The sequence below is a fragment of the Balaenoptera borealis genome (genome assembly GCF_965194805.1).
Source record: "Balaenoptera borealis genome assembly, chromosome: 3".
Taxonomy (NCBI): Eukaryota; Metazoa; Chordata; class Mammalia; order Artiodactyla; family Balaenopteridae; genus Balaenoptera; species Balaenoptera borealis.
In genome coordinates this window covers 76,977,932-76,994,298 of record NC_138866.1, presented here as the reverse complement: position 1 = coordinate 76,994,298, position 16,367 = coordinate 76,977,932, and the positions used below count along the sequence as shown (strand labels likewise).

The 16,367-nt window shown below is 41.4% G+C and overlaps 1 protein-coding gene across 6 annotated transcripts in view; it reads left to right on the top strand.

Moving 5' to 3' along the window:
- Positions 1-16,367, top strand: part of RYR3 (ryanodine receptor 3) — a 551,623-nt gene that overhangs the window by 258,744 nt on the left and 276,512 nt on the right. For all 6 annotated transcript variants that reach the window (XM_082384899.1, XM_082384900.1, XM_082384898.1 and 3 more), the window contains 2 exons: positions 979-1,053; positions 3,311-3,467. In XM_082384899.1, coding sequence (XP_082241025.1) covers positions 979-1,053; positions 3,311-3,467 — 232 coding nt within the window. The remainder of the gene's footprint in view (positions 1-978; positions 1,054-3,310; positions 3,468-16,367) is intronic.

The following is a 16,367-nucleotide window of genomic DNA, read 5'->3' as shown; positions in this document are numbered from 1 at the left end:
GACATACCTTTCAACTAAGATAGTTCATTTAATTCCTCATAATCTGTGATATAGATGGGTTGGTCCCAATTGTATGGGTTAAAAATCAGACTTTGATAATCATCAGATAAACATCAGACAAACCCAATTCGTGGGACATGTTACAGAATGCCTGACCCGTACTCCTCAAAACTTGCAAAGTCCTGAAAAACAAGGAAAGACTAAGAAACTCTAACAGACCAAAGGAAACAGGGAAAGCATAACTGAAAACATAAGGAAAAGAATTAATAGGAAAACTGATGAAATCCAAATAAAGTCTTGAGTTTAGTTAGTAATAATGTGCCAGTGTTGGTTTCTTAGTTCTGACAACTGTACCATAGTAATGTAAGATGGTAACCACAGGGGAAACTGAGTGAGACTATACAGAAGCTCTCTGGACTATCTTTGCAACTTTTTTTTTTTATAAATCTAGAGTTATTCCAAAATAAACATTTTAGTTAAAAACACATTAAAAGATTGTTGTTAATGCAGGAAAGGAGACAACAGCAACTGAGAATAGAGCTTTGTGCCCAGCTTCCTAGAACAATGGGAATGAATTCACACTGTACTATGTATATGTTTTACAAGTACAAATACATTTTCTAAAGATGTGAAACTGCATCAGCGAGCTGAACGAGAAAGAATTGGAGCATTTGGTATCTCGTCTGATGATGTGACTGGGCTGTTTTGACTGCTGATGTGGAAATAGAGACAGTCCTTTTCCATTGTACACCTGACGGTCCATGAATGTCCCTGATGAGTAAGCGGCTAGCAGTTCCCTCCCCTTTAGCACCCTTTTTCCCTTATAAGAGAGACTGGGAAGTAGTGCCTTCCTCCGACTCTTGCTTCTCATTTTGCTGACTCTGTGAGGGCTTCGAAATACAGCGGGTTCTGAGCAGCCTCTGCAGGGAGCTGGTCAGCAACCCACACAGAGGAGCTAATCTCCAACTCTGCTCACAGGAGGATATACTACGAAGCTGGGGGAGCTGGCACGAGAGCCAGATCTCTGTGGAGAGTGGAACCCCTTCGGATAAGGTAATGGAGTGTCAGGGGGGGCATTCTTTTCAAGGATTTTCTCTTCCAGGACAGTCCATTGTCTTAAATGTTTCATTTGTTCCATATCACCTGGCAAACTCTCAGAAGTTCCTTGGCCAAGAGCTAAATTCTGAAATGTCTGTGACTTTGTTTTTAAGGTGCACGCACACGTGCACGCACGCAGTCAGACACACACACACACACACACACACACACACACACACACACGATTTCCAAGACCTCTGTTTTGACTCTGAAGCCAGCAAGCTCTGCTGCCTTGGACCAAACCCCCAGCTCCTGCTGCCCTTGCAGTGGCTATGTTATAAAAGGCAAGCGCAGACATGTTCACCGAAAGCCATCAAAGCTGTTCGCCCATTTATTTTCTTAAGTAGATTCTCTGGAACCCAGGTAAGTTCTCCTCCTCCCGGTAGCCTTGTTGGCTCCAGTGCAAAGTTAGCTTTAAATGACAGAGTGCTGTAATCGCATGAGGTAGGGAAGACTAAAACATTACTGGAAGTGTAGCGGTGAAGGAAACTGTATTTATCAGAACTTGTCAGAAACGGTTGTACCTGGATGAAGGAATGGGAGGCTGAGACTTTGGATACAGGTCCTTGAGTAAAAACATGGCATCTCTAAACGTCAGACAACTGAAGGGGGTGTCCAGTTAAGCTCTGGACCTTTATTTTGCCTGGAGGGGTCACAAGTTAGGTTAGAGCTAAACTGCTCGGGGTGAGAGGAGGGTCAATGTAGCCATTTTTGGTTTTCCCTCTCTGCCTTTCCCTCTAGCTCTCTGCTCAGTCTCTCCCTGAACACTTGTTCAAAGTAAAATCTCTCTAATGCGGGGGGGAGGGGGGACGCTATATGCCCCCCAGGGGGTCCTCAAGATAATCCGCTGGAGATCAGGAGAAAACATTAGAACTTCTCTCACACACACACATGCAGGTACAGTCAAATTTTTTCCTGAGAAGCTCTGGAGGTGGCTGGTTGAAAGAACCTGGTTCTAAGGAGCTTCTGCTTGTTAGCTGGCTTGTGGTATTTATATTCTCTTTCAAGCCTGTTGAAATTCTTATAGTATCATACTCTTTTTTTTCAGGGTATTAGGGCTTGGTTCTTGTTTAATGGACTTTTTAAAAAATCAAAATAAGTATATATATATATATATATATATATATATATATATATATATATATATATATATATATTAGTTCCAGTTATGGTTCTTTGTTTATTTCCCCAGAGTCTTAAATATGAAGAATTTAAGCCTTTTATCAAAGTTATTTGGATTCTTTGGGACTCCAAAGAATTAGATCAAGAGGAGGGTCATTTTAAAAGCTGATACGTGTATTCCTGAAACATTTTGTTCTAACTGAAAAGATAAATTAGATACAGATTATTCGGTGAATAATTCCTACCCTGACACTTAACATGACTTTTGTTGAATGCCAACCTTTTGATGTAGGACCATGGAACTTTGTACCTCTTGATCCCCTTTACTCACTTCTCCCACCTCCCCAACCTGCCTCCTCTCACAACTGCCAGTCTGTTCTCTGTATCTATGAAATTTATGTTATTTTCTTTGTTTGCTCATTTGTTTCACTCACATATGAGTGAAATCATATGGTATTTGTCTTACTCAGTCTGATTTATTTCACTTAGGATAATACCCTCAAGGTCCATCCATGTTGTCGCAAATGGCACAATTTCATTCTTTTTTTATGGCTGAATAGTATTCCATTGTATATGTGTATACGGCACATTTTCTTTATTGATGAACAGTTAGGTTACTTCCATATCTTGGCTATTGTAAATAATGCTGCAGTGAACATAAGGGTGTGTGTCTGTTTTCAAATTAGTGGTGGTAGTAAAATGCTTGAATTGTGATGGCACATTTGGAAATGCTTCACTTTCCCAGAAATAAGTTTCTCTAAAAAGGCAAGCTTCCCTTTTTTTTTTTTTTTTTTTTTTTTTGTGGTTTTGGCATCGAGACACTTCAATGGAGTGAAGGAAAAATTGGAAGGTTGGGACTTCCAGTTACATTAAACCACTGACCTGCCCCCAGGACCATGTTCCTTGTTGGTGATGTTAAGAGAGTTCATTAGAGAACTCCATGCTGAGTTGTAGGCAGGCATGCAATCCTAGAGCAAGCCAGGAGTCGGGGGATGAACCCCAGAAGGCATGTGTGAAAAAGCACAGGATAAATATTGAAAAAGACTTATTTTTGTGTAAATGCAATTTCTTGTCTGTTTCATCTGCCCAGTTGGAGTGGCAGTAACATCAGATGGGGCCAGGCTTTCCGACTTCGGCATCTCACCACAGGCCACTACCTGGCCTTGACAGAGGACCAAGGCCTTATACTGCAGGACCGGGGAAAATCAGACACCAAGTCCACAGCCTTCTCTTTCCGAGCATCAAAGGTGAGGTGCACTTCGACCTTGTTGTCAAAGTGAAAGCTCTGAAACCTCCAGGTAGAACGGTGACTGAAAAAAAAGTAGGCTGGAACAAAATGGAATTGGAAATTAGACCTATGATAAACACTTTGTTCTCTTATCTTTTTTTTTTTTTTTTATAATGACTTTATTCAGAAAGCCAGCAAGCTGAGAAGCTGGTAGACTCGTCCCCCAAAGAACCGTCTTCTCTTATCTTTTGAATTGAGTTCATAGAGGAATGGTTACCTTGGTTGAAGGTTGAAGTCTTAAGAGAGAAAAACTTTAAAGGAAAGTAGAAAACCCTAGAAAACAAAAATGTTCACAGGAAGGGACAGCGTTGCTCAGAGGCTAATGGAAAATATTGTTGTAGTTAAATATGTTCTGAATTGTTTTTAATACTTTTAAGTCATATGCTTCACTCCCATAAAGCAAGGGTAACGTGGAGGCATAAGTTTCAGTGCTACATTTATTTAAATCAGGGAAGTGATTTCTTTCAGAAAGATGCAGAGAAGGTGTAATTCTGGACATGACATCGTCTTGCAGTTATTTCTATTATACAGAGTTACTAGTTCCTTTTCCTGGGTCGTCTGTTCTCTCCAGATGTCTTAGCTCTGGCCTGTCCATCCCCAGCCGTCTTTAAGAGTGGATTCTGTGGTCACCATGTTAACCCCAGACATGTAGCTTTGCCACTTGGTGTGTGGAAAGACAGATATTTTTTTAAACCTCTATCTTTAATGGTCAGCCAGGTTTTGACTCCGCGTAACTCAGAGCTGGATCTAGTTGGATGGTCGGAATTGCACACTGAGCTAACTTCTGACAGACAGTTCGGTGCTCTGTTACTTTATGATTGTTCTGGAAGGATCAGCCAAGCATGAGAAGGGCTCTGCCCAACATGCGCATAGTTATCAGGGAGCCTGCACCTCCTAAGAGGACAGGTCAGCGTCTCCGTTGGGAGCTTCCTCTCTAGCTTCATTCTTCTTTGCTCTTTTCCAGAAATAGATCTTGATTTGTGTTCTCAACACGATTTCAGTAAAGGCTTATTGATGATTCCGTTCATGTAGGACTCGGTGTCAAGCTGACAGCTGCATTCCTGCGGGACATCTCTGCTTCATAATGAATCAGAGAGGCCGGTCTTTCAGCACTGTCTTCCTTGAAACAGGGAGTCACGCTCCTTTTTTCCCTCCTTGTATGGTCCTGAAGTATTTTTAGGCAGAGAATCTCTGGCACAGAGATTTTTCTCCCCTAGTTGCCCTGTATCAGAGTCAGGCTTTTCCTACACCCATGGTTCAAACCTTAAGAAATGAGAGCTTCCTGCGATAAATTCCCTCAAGCATCTCCTTATGTCTGCTTCTCTTCCAATGGCACATTAGCTCCTTGACTTCATTCTGGTTTTCGGAGCTCATCTCCTTCATGTTACCCTCGCTTTTGTTTTTTTTAAGATCCTCAACACAAGAAGGATTTTAAATTCAAGTTTAGGACCATGGAGTAAAACATTCTGGCCTCCAGGAAGTGCGTTAGGACATTGCAGCTGGCTAAAAGAAGCAGCGAAACAAAGCAACAGAAAAGTCCTAAGAGCAGAGATGGGCAAGATCCCATTCTTCCCTACGAGACAACCTGGACATGAAGTGTGGGGGGAGAGCAGGTGTGGGAGGGTCGGGAGGGGTGGAAAATAAGAAGTGACTCATCATAGCTGGTGACCATGTAAATACCTTTCTAAGAATGCCAGCTTGGCTTGTCCCTTATTTGAGCGCTCTACCCCAGTCTCAGCCCTGGGACAAACCCTGACACTGAGGTCTTTACCACTGCAGAAAGAGCCTTCTCTTGTGACAGCAGAAGAATCAGGTGGCCTTCCAGGCAGCTGGCAGGATCCTGTTCCAAAGGGACTCTTCCATTCCGTTCCTTTCTTGGCTTAGCCTCGTGGAGCGTGGCTCAGCCCTGTGCTGTGGCCTCTGCAGGAAGCCAAAAAAGCTCAGAGTATCACGGACAGTCCTCGTAACATTCCTTCTACTCGGCACCACTTCCAGCCTGTGAGCACATTTTACCGTCCAAAAGCTCATTCCTTATCTCCGCAAGTCCCCCCGTTTCCGTGCACAGGGAGGCCAGCAGCTGATGGCTGAAAGGCATCATGGTACCAGGGGGCTGCCAGCGTAGCAGAGCTGGATGAGAAGTCACCCATGAGTCACATTGTCCTGTGCACTTGGCAATGTGGTTGCATTTCATTGGCGTCACAATGTTGGAGGTTTAAATAACTCTCGGTGCAGCAGTGTTCAGTCCAGCTACCTTCCTTTTAACTTGAAAGGAACTGAAATTAAAGTGACCTAGTCTCCATGTCAGGCCAAGATAAGGCTGCGTCCCCCAGGAGATCGGAGCTTCCTTGGGACATTGTGTGGACAGGGCATTGGGCATCTTAACTGTGAAGCTGCACAGGAAGGAAGGACATGCGGGAACATGAAGTTCTGCCGTCCACGATCCAAAGAGCTCCTGGGGAAGAACTCTAGAGATGCCTTGATTTCTCTGGGCCTCCAGACTCCTCCTTAGTAAATGTACTTTTACCTTACTTGGTGCAGGCTCTCTTCCTTAAATACACTCTCCACTGTGCTTCCCCTCACTGGGGAATAGTGTTCCCCAGCAGAGAGATTTGTGGCTCTGTTTTTCAACAGTGGGAAGGCTCTGAGTTGCCTTGCCAGTTCTCGCCTGTACCAGGTGTTAGGTGATGGAGCAGACAGCAGACAGGGGTCTGAAATAGCGTGTCAGGATCTGGGTGGTGGCACAGGGGTTGGGGGGACTCAGTGGGAAGGTTGAGAGGGGGAGATAGTGTGTCCTTTGTGCTTCAGTGAATGGGGTTGAGTGGGGCTATTCGTCTGATCTTCTCTGTATGGTGGAGAATCTGGAGAACAGGAGAAGAGACTCCCGGAAGGAACACTGTTTAGGCTCCTATGTTCTGGGAGGACGCTGGGCTCTGAGTCACCGGCAGTGATGGGCTTCCCGCCGCCCCATGTTTCCTGTCAGGCTGCATGAGCCCGTGACAGCTATGACTGCACGACCCGGGGCCCTAGGACAGCTGCAGGTGTGTGTTCATATCCTCAGCAAACTGTCCTTACGAGGAAGATGGCAGGTGCCCCTGTGAATCTTGTACCTGCACGACAGGATGGGGGGCGTGACTGAGCCTTACTGAGTGGGGGGATCAAGGCCGAGCATCGGCTGCAGTCATTGGCCTGGCCTGGCTCAGGTGGAATCAAACTGTGGTCTCTGAGCAAACTATGTGAATGAGCAGAATGGGATCTCGGTCAGAGCTTGCATTCGTCTCCTTCAGCAGAGGATCCAAATCAAACTGGAGGCCTGGGAGGTATATGAGGGCTCTGAATCACAGCATCGCACCTATTCCCTTAATCTGGAAGGGGTAGCGTGTAAGATAGAAAATGGCTTCCAAGTCACCTAGATCTGGCCTTGACTCCCATCTACCCTCTGTGGAACCTTGAACACAATTCTTAATCTAGTTGCAGCTCGTTTGAAGTCTGTCATAAAAGATGCTTTAAGGGCCGACCCCTGCCTGCCCTTCCATGGTATCTCTGGCCACCAGCTCACTCTTGCCTTGAGCTCTAGCATACTAAATACGTATCGTCTTTGAACATGTTATCTTTTCTCATTGCTAAACCTGTACCCTTTTAACCCTCCACGTACCGTCATCAGCGAACTCCTCCTCATCCTTCAGACAAATGTCAAGTGCCCCTCACAGGAAGAAGGCCCTTCCACTTCCCTCCAGCAGGGCCCTGTTCACGATTCTGTTACAGTCACCACTCACTCGACAGGGAGCTCCTGGATGACAAGGAGCACACATGCCCCCAGCCTTTTCTGTACCTCTGCACCCCACACACTGTGTAGCATGTAGTAAGTCTGAACATTGCTCACTGAAGGGATACGTAAATGTGGTCCTAGGCTAATACAGAGTGAAATCCATTCCATTTTAACCTCCATCCTCTTCATAGATTTTCTCATCATTGTGTAATCATTTTCGATCATAACACAACCCCTGTAAACACTTAAGGAGAGAGATTCATTAATTTGAACATCGAAGTCAAATTTCTGTGAACTTGATTTCACATCATTTTCCCATGGTCTTGACATTGCAAGGCCATTCTCCAAGGATTGTCGGGTAATGCGATTTAATATTTACTCTGGCACAGCAAGACTGTCTATCTAGATGTCATGTCTCCACGTCAGTTTATAACACTCAGTTCCTTTCAGGGAAGGGTGAATTAATAATGTTAAAGCAAGCCTTATTATATGAAGCCATTTATTTTATGGCTACCTTTAATGACTTTACCATAAGTTTTGAATGATTGAGATAGTCTCAAATTTTGCCTCCTTTGTTACATAAAGGCAGAGAGCTATCGCTGTTCTCAACTGGAGGAAATTTTTCCTCAGTGTATAAAAACATTCAGTTCAATTCAGTCAACATTTATCAAGTGTCTGCTATATGTTAAGATCTGTGTTCTTGGCCAAACGTGGCTTCCCCTTTAAAAACTGCCCGCTGCTCTCTCTGCTATGAGTAGAAAGCATCCCTGTAGACCAGATCCTCTTGAGCTTTTTTTTTTTTTTAACATCTTTATTGGAGTATAATTGCTTTACAGTGGTGTGTTAGTTTCTGCTTTATAACAAAGTGAATCAGTTATACATATACATATGTTCCCATATCTCTTCCCTCTTGCATCTCCCTCCCTCCCGCCCTCCCCACCCCACACCTCTAGGTGGTCACAAAGCACCGAGCTGATCTCCCTGTGCTATGCGGCTGCTTCCCACTAGCTAACTATTTTACATTTGGTAGTGTATATATGTCCATGCCACTCTCTCACCCTGTCACATCTCACCCCTCCGCCTCCCCAAATCCTCAAGTCCATTCTCTAGTAGGTCTGTGTCTTTATTCCCGTCTTGCCACTAGATTCTTCATGACCTTTTTTTTTTCCTCCTTAGATTCCATATATATGTGTTAGCAAACTGTATTTGTTTTTCTCTTTCTGACTTACTTCACTCTGTATGACAGACTCTAACTCCATCCACCTCACTACAAATAACTCCATTTCGTTTCTTTTTATGGCCGAGTAATATTCCATTGTATATATGTGCCACATCTTCTTTATCCATTCATCCAATGATGGACACTTAGGTTGCTTCCATGTCCTGGCTATTGTAGATAGAGCTGCAATGAACATTTTGGTACATGACTCTTTTTGAATTATGGTTTTCTCAGGGTATATGCCCAGTAGTGGGATTGCTGGGTCGTATGGTAGTTCTATTTGTAGTTTTTTGAGGAACCTCCATACTGTTCTCCATAGTGGCTGTACGCAGATGACATGATACTATACATAGAGAATCCTAAAACTGCCACCAGAAAACTACTAGAGCTAATCAATGAATTTGGTAAAGTAGCAGAATACAAAATTAATGCACAGAAATCTCTTGCATCCCTATACACTAATGATGAAAAATCTGAAAGTGAAATTAAGAAAACACTCCCGTTTACCATTGCAACAAAAAGAATAAAATATCTAGGAATAAACCTACCTAAGGAGACAAAAGACCTGTATGCAGAAAATTATAAGACACTGATGAAAGAAATTAAAGATGATACAAATAGATGGAGAGATATACCATGTTCTTGGATTGGAAGAATCAACATTGTGGAAATGACTCTACTACCCAAAGCAATCTACAGATTCAGTGCAATCCCTATCGAACTACCTCTTGAGCTTTTTAACCTCAGCGGCTCCGCCCGAAACAAGAGGGCAGCGGGGCTCACAGCATCCCTCTGTGAAATCGCAAGCGCTGAAGTAGTGCTGTTTGTGCCTGTCCCCTTGCTTGCTCTGTCCATTTCCTCACCAAGTTCTCAGCTGGGGAAGAGAGGGTAGGGAGGAAAGGAGGGAAGGGGAAAGAAGAAAACATGGACCTTGAGATTCAATCATCCCAAGACAGCACCACCTCCTGCAGTTTCATTTTAAATGGAACCTACAAAGCATTTTTAAAATTTAACTCGACAATTTCCCAAGACTTGATTGTTCAAAGTGGACCAGATAGAGAGGCAGTCAAGGAGAACCCTGGGCTTTGAAGTGGAGGAAACCTGGGTTTGAATCCTGGCTCTGCCATATGCTGTTCAGTCTTCCTGTCTCTTTTTGTAAAACACGAGAGTGAAGAAGTATGTCCTGAAGGATTGTTACGAGGATTAAATGAGACCAGGAAGATGACCTAAGAGAGTGTTTCCTTATGCATGAAATGGCAGGAGTGCTGCCTACCTGAAGGTGATCGTGTAGGGAGGGGGATTGATGAGAAAGACGGAGGAAAGAGCCCAGCACAGTGACTTCTGCTCACGAAATGCACCTTCCCTAACGAGCCAGACAGGCCTGCTCCCCTAGCGTGCTGGAAATGGCAGAGGATCTGTCATTGGCTTCCCACCCAGCAGAGGCTCTGCAGCCAGCCCTGGGGCCAGCCAGGCTCCTTGCAGTATCCTGCAGCGTGCAATTTTTTTAAGGCCATTCTAAGACCTCCCATTCGAGATCAGAAATTCAGAAGGGGACTGTATTGGTGGAGAAGTGAACCTAAAGGTGATTTCTCAAGGTTTCTCCTGAGACTTTTAGGAAGGAATGGTCTCACCAGCACTTTGTTGATGGCTGACCGCAGCATCCATGAATGGGGCCCATCTTCCCATATCTCCTTTTCCTCTGAATCTTTTTTGATTGTTTCCTGTCTGTTGGAAAGGTACTTTTTTGTCCTCTGTGAATGTAGGTGGCTTCAATATGTCAAATGCAGCAGACTTCACTCTAATAATAAACACGAATTAGGACCTGCTCTGTGCCAGGTATCGTGCTAGATTTCTAATACCATAGCTAAAGCTCGTCCATCTCTATGCCTTTGTTTCTTTTCAATCCATCATTCACATTGCTGCTGGAACAATTGTTCTAAGATGCAACCCTTGTGTTAGCCCCACTTAAAATTCTCAACAGTTTCCCATTACCTATGCTAGCTTTTTCCAAGAGGTGTTCCAAACAATAATTCTATGAAAAAACCATTTTTTTTAAACCATTTTTTTTAAGTAAAATGCTACGTTAAACAGAGTTGAATAGGTTGTTTTGTTTTTTTTTTTGCTATTCTCATAAGAGTCCATTTTATACTATTCTAATGTTCCCTTTGACTCCTGGAAGAAGATACAGTACTGTCCAAAGTCCTCTTTTCCCACAGAAAGTCTGTGAACAGTGTGAGTTTGAGAAACATGCACCTATAGCATTAAGTCAGAGTCCTGTTGTTCAGGTCCTTTTCTGGACTTCACCACCCCCTTGCCACACTATACCCATCTTACTAGAATGTCGACCCCTTCCGTATTCCCCGTCTCTCCTCTTTCTCCTAGCCAAGCTCACATAAAGTGGCAACTGGTATAAAATCATCCCGAACTCCCCAGGCAGAGTGAGTTGTTCTCTCTTCCAAATTCCAGTTGCACCTTGAATATAAACCATATCACCTTGTTGTTGTTAGTGGTTTGTATGTATGACTCCTGAAGTTTATACTTTAGAACCCAGAGCCATTTTTTCACAAAATGATAACATATATTTTCCACTTCTTCTTTATAACAGCATTCAAACACATAAACATTAATACAATCAATACTTTACTGATAGTTACCATTCAAGAAATTATGTTCAAATGACAAATGGGCTTTGGAATTCCACTTGTCTTTGGATTCTCTTCCATTGCTTACTAGCTACAGGGCTTTGAGCAAATTACTCCAACTCTGCAAGCCTCAGTTTTATCATCTATAAAGTAGGAGAAATAAAAACAGCAGGACCATTGAAAGGTTTAGATAAAATATTTTTAAAGTGTCATGTTTAATACACATCACTGTGTAGGTCTTTGGTAAATTCACATGTTGGTGTTGTCATTGTAAAGCACTTGGCAAAATACTTCACTCAAAGTAGGCACTAAACGAATACTAGCTCCAGTTCCCTTTCGTGTCCTTCTAGAAATTTTAAATCGATCTGGAGAGCAGCAGCTTATCATCTAAACTAAATACATATTTATGTGACAATTATGATGTGGTCACAACCATTTCCTTATAAACTCTCAGTGGAGACAAGGGGTAATGATTATTATTACCCTTCAACACATTATTAGGCCAAGTAACCTGTTCCTTCTTAGAATCCACTCATGATGTAACGTAGGGGAGGTTGATGCAGATAAACAGATAAAAATGATGCCCACAGACCAAAAAACAAAAACAAATTATTTGCAACCTAGGCAGAGCATTGTGCGAAATGTAAAGACAAACAAATCTCAGTCTTGCCCTTGGAGACAGGGGACACAGGAAGTGTACCAGCAAAGGATTCATATTGCAGAAGATGGTAAAGAGCCTTGAGAGAGGGGAAGGGAGGTGCCATGAGATCAGGGAAAATGCACAGGTGGATCTGCAAAAGGTTTGATGGATAAGATGAAAAGATACAGAGATGAAGTAGGGTCATTCCAAGCAGGAAGTGTAATGTCAGTAAAGGCCCTGAGGGAGGGAACACTTGATATGACACAGAAACATAGTCCAGTTTGGTTAAAGCATGTGGTATACAAGAACTTTAGAAGTGAGAATTGTGTTCTGTGGGAATTGGGGAGTTATTGAAAGGGAGTGACTGAAATAGCCCTGTCGTATAGGAAGGTTCCATTTCTAGCAGTAAATACATCTGGGGCCATGTTCAAGTGAAGACAGAGAGGGGAGTATTAGTTCATGGCTTAAGTCAGAAGGAGCTCACCCACCTGTGGTCAGCCAAATCCAGCTTCTCTATCTCGGGATGCTCTCACTTCTTTTTTTTTTTTTTTTTTAAGATTTTTAGAAATTTCATGTAATGTCTAAAACATTTATATTAACATATTTCCATACAAATAACCCAAAGAAAGTTTAGTATTAGTTGTTTTTTTGTTTGTTTGTTTTTTTATACTGCAGGTTCTTATTAGTCTTCAATTTTATACACATCAGTGTATACATGTCAATCCCAATCACCCAATTCAGCACACCACCATCCCCACCCCACCATGGTTTTCCCCCCTTGGTGTCCATATGTCCATTCTCTACATCTGTGTCTCAACTTCTACCCTGCAAACTGGCTCATCTGTACCATTTTTCTAGGTTCCACATACATGCATTAATATACGATATTTGTTTTTCTCTTTCTGACTTACTTCACTCTGTATGACAGTCTTTAGATCCATCCACGTCTCAACAAATGACTCAATTTCGTTCCTTTTTATGGCTGAGTAATATTTCATTGTATATATGTACCACAACTTCTTTATCCATTCATCTGTCAATGAGCATTTAGGTTGCTTCCATGACTTGGCTATTGTAAATAGTGCTGCAATGAACATTGGGGTGCATGTGTCTTTTTGAATTATGGTTTTCTCTGGGTATATGCCCAGTAGTGGGATTGCTGGATCATACGGTAATTCTATTTTTAGTTTTTTAAGGAACCTCCATACTGTTCTCCATAGTGGCTGTATCAATTTACATCCCCACCAACAGTGCAAGAGGGTTCCCTTTTCTCCACACCCTCTCCAGCATTTGTTGTTTGTAGATTTTCTGATGATGCCCGTTCTAACTGGTGTGAGGTGATACCTCATTGTAGTTTTGATTTGCATTTCTCTAATAATTAGAGATGTTGAGCAGCTTTTCATGTGCTTCTTGGCCAACTGTATGTCTTCTTTGGAGAAATGTCTATTTAGAGGTCTTCTGCCCATTTTTGGATTGGGTTGTTTGTTTCTTTAATATTGAGCTGCATGAATGCTCTCACTCCTTTAAGCTGTGTCATCGTTGTTTAGTAGAGTTGGCTTTGTGTCGGTTTGTCTGTCTGTTTTAGATTTTGTTGTTATTGCTTCTGTCTTTCTTTTGAATTACAAGCAGCCCCTGTATTGCCAGCCATAGAACTTTGGGAGTTGATACCATTTTTTCAAAGCAAAGACACCATCGTCTGTAAACAATAATGATCCATTTATTTCAGAGACTCTAAAAAAACAAATCCTAGTATTTATTTTATTTTGGCAAAGTCATATTTAAATCAATGAAAAGTGATAAAACAAGTGAAATGACCATAGTCACTGATCATTGGGGAATATGTGCTATTTTAACTATGAGCTCTTGGTAATCAGTGTAATTATTCATATTTAACAGCTGTAGTGTGTAATATTTTTATTTTGCTGCATTGCCTATGGTTAGAGAGCAAGCTAGAGATGAAAACTTTGGTGTATTTTAAATCCATCTACTGGCTTGAGTGTCTATAGAACTCTGGATATTTTTGAAATGAAAATCAAATAGCCATTGTTTTATAGAATAAATGCATTTTTGACCACTTGCCTACTAAGAATTCTAAAATATCAAATTCTATTTTCCCACTGACTTTTGTTATAAAATCAGAAATATGTTCCTTTGGAAATGTTCATTTTGAGAAATAAGTCATATTTAACAATCTAGCCAGTGTTTCAACATACATTTAAAATAAGAATGTTCTTGCAATATATTAACGTTGCTCAAAATGATCCTTAAATATGTGCAAAATACCTAATTTTGCTTTTATGAAGATTTGAAGGAAAGAAATAGGAGCTGAAATGAAAAATATATATATATATTTGAAGGAAAAAAATTACTCAGCTATATATATTTGTTCCTTCAATATATGTTTGTTAAGTAATTGATAATTCTCTGTATTAGGAATCCAAAATTAATTGTCATCTGGCCCATGCCCTTCATTCTCTTATAACCTGGCAAAAGGAAAGTATCATTAAAATAAGCCCGTTTACGTTGTGATGTGCTAAGTACTCAATAGAGGGATGAGACTGTGCTGGGGAAATACAGCAGGAGAGACTTAACTCTGCCTTCACAGAGAAGGTGGCACCTGAGCAGGGTATTAAAGGGTGAGTAGGAGTTTGGGACCATGGGAAGAGCACAGTCTCTGGAGTTGGACTTCCTGGTTTAAATCTTGGCTCTTTCACTACTTCTTAAATGACCTTGGACAAATTACTTGTTTCTCTGTACCTTCATTTTCTCCTCTGTAAAACTGGGATAATATTTGTAGCTACATCAGAGGCCGTTATGAAGAGTTAGTGTATGTAAGGAACTTAGAGCACTGCCTTACACATGGGAAGAGCTTAGTGCATATGCTCCTGCTGTTCCATCATTAAGAATAAGAGTAAAGTTGGCACAGCAGAGGGAACAGTGTGCTACATTTTTATTCTGTAAAAATGCAAAATGCCACCTAGCTAATGGCTTTTACAAATGAGCAGTTTAACACAAGATGTAGAGAAGAAATGGAAATAGGGTAGAACCATACAGAGGCCCTGATTGACGAGGAGGGGACAGAGTTACCAGTCCACTTCCTGAGTCACTCTGTGACAGGCACCTCAGGTTATCACCAAGTGGACACCTGGTGCACAAGCAACTCCTTTTTCCATACTAGACGGTAGGTTTTGTGAAACAGTGGCAATTGAAGAATGAAACCCATTGACTGTAACACACAACTGAGGAGGCCATAAAAAACTAATACAACAATTACTGCATTGGACTAGCCCCCGACCTGCTCCAAGAGTCTGTTTCCTCTGCTGATTTCTCTGAAAGATACTTATATGATTTTTTTTTTAGTTATTTCTGAGATATACATTTTAAAGTAATAACTAAAATTATGACTTATAACATTATACCAGAACATATAAGATTTTTAGAAATTTCATCTAATGTCTGAAACATTTATATTAACATATTTCCTTACAATTAACCCAAAGAAAGTTTAGTATTAGTTTTTTTTTGTTTGTTTACACTGCAGGTTCTTATTAGTCATCAATTTTATACACATCAGTGTATACATGTCAATCCCAATCGCCCAATTTAGCACACCGTCATCCCCACCCCACCATAGTTTTCCCCCCTTGGTGTCCATACGTTTGTTCTCTACATCTCTGTCTCAACTTCTGCCCTGCAGACTGGTTCATCTGTACCATTTTTCTAGGTTCCACATACATGCATTAATATACGATATTTGTTTTTCTCTTTCTGACTTACTTCACTCTGTATGACAGTCTTTAGATCCATCCACGTCTCAACAAATGACTCAATTTCGTTCCTTTTTATGGCTGAGTAATATTTCATTGTATATATGTACCACAACTTCTTTATCCATTCATCTGTCAATGAGCATTTAGGTTGCTTCCATGACTTGGCTATTGTAAATAGTGCTGCAATGAACATTGGGGTGCATGTGTCTTTTTGAATTATGGTTTTCTCTGGGTATATGCCCAGTAGTGGGATTGCTGGATCATACGGTAATTCTATTTTTAGTTTTTTAAGGAACCTCCATACTGTTCTCCATAGTGGCTGTATCAATTTACATCCCCACCAACAGTGCAAGAGGGTTCCCTTTTCTCCACACCCTCTCCAGCATTTGTTGTTTGTAGATTTTCTGATGATGCCCGTTCTAACTGGTGTGAGGTGATACCTCATTGTAGTTTTGATTTGCATTTCTCTAATAATTAGAGATGTTGAGCAGCTTTTCATGTGCTTCTTGGCCAACTGTATGTCTTCTTTGGAGAAATGTCTATTTAGGTCTTCTGCCCATTTTTGGATTGGGTTGTTTGTTTCTTTAATATTGAGCTGCATGAGCTGTTTATATATTTTGGAGATTAATCCTTTGTCTGTTAATTCGTTTGCAAATATTTTCACCCATTCTGAGGGTTGTCTTTTCGTCTTGTTTATGGTTTCCTTTGATGTGCAAAAGCTTTGAAGTTTCATTTGGTGCCATTTGTTTATTTTTGTTTTTATTTCCATTACTCTAGGAGGTGAATCAAAAAAGATCTTGCTGTGATTTATGTCAAAGAGTG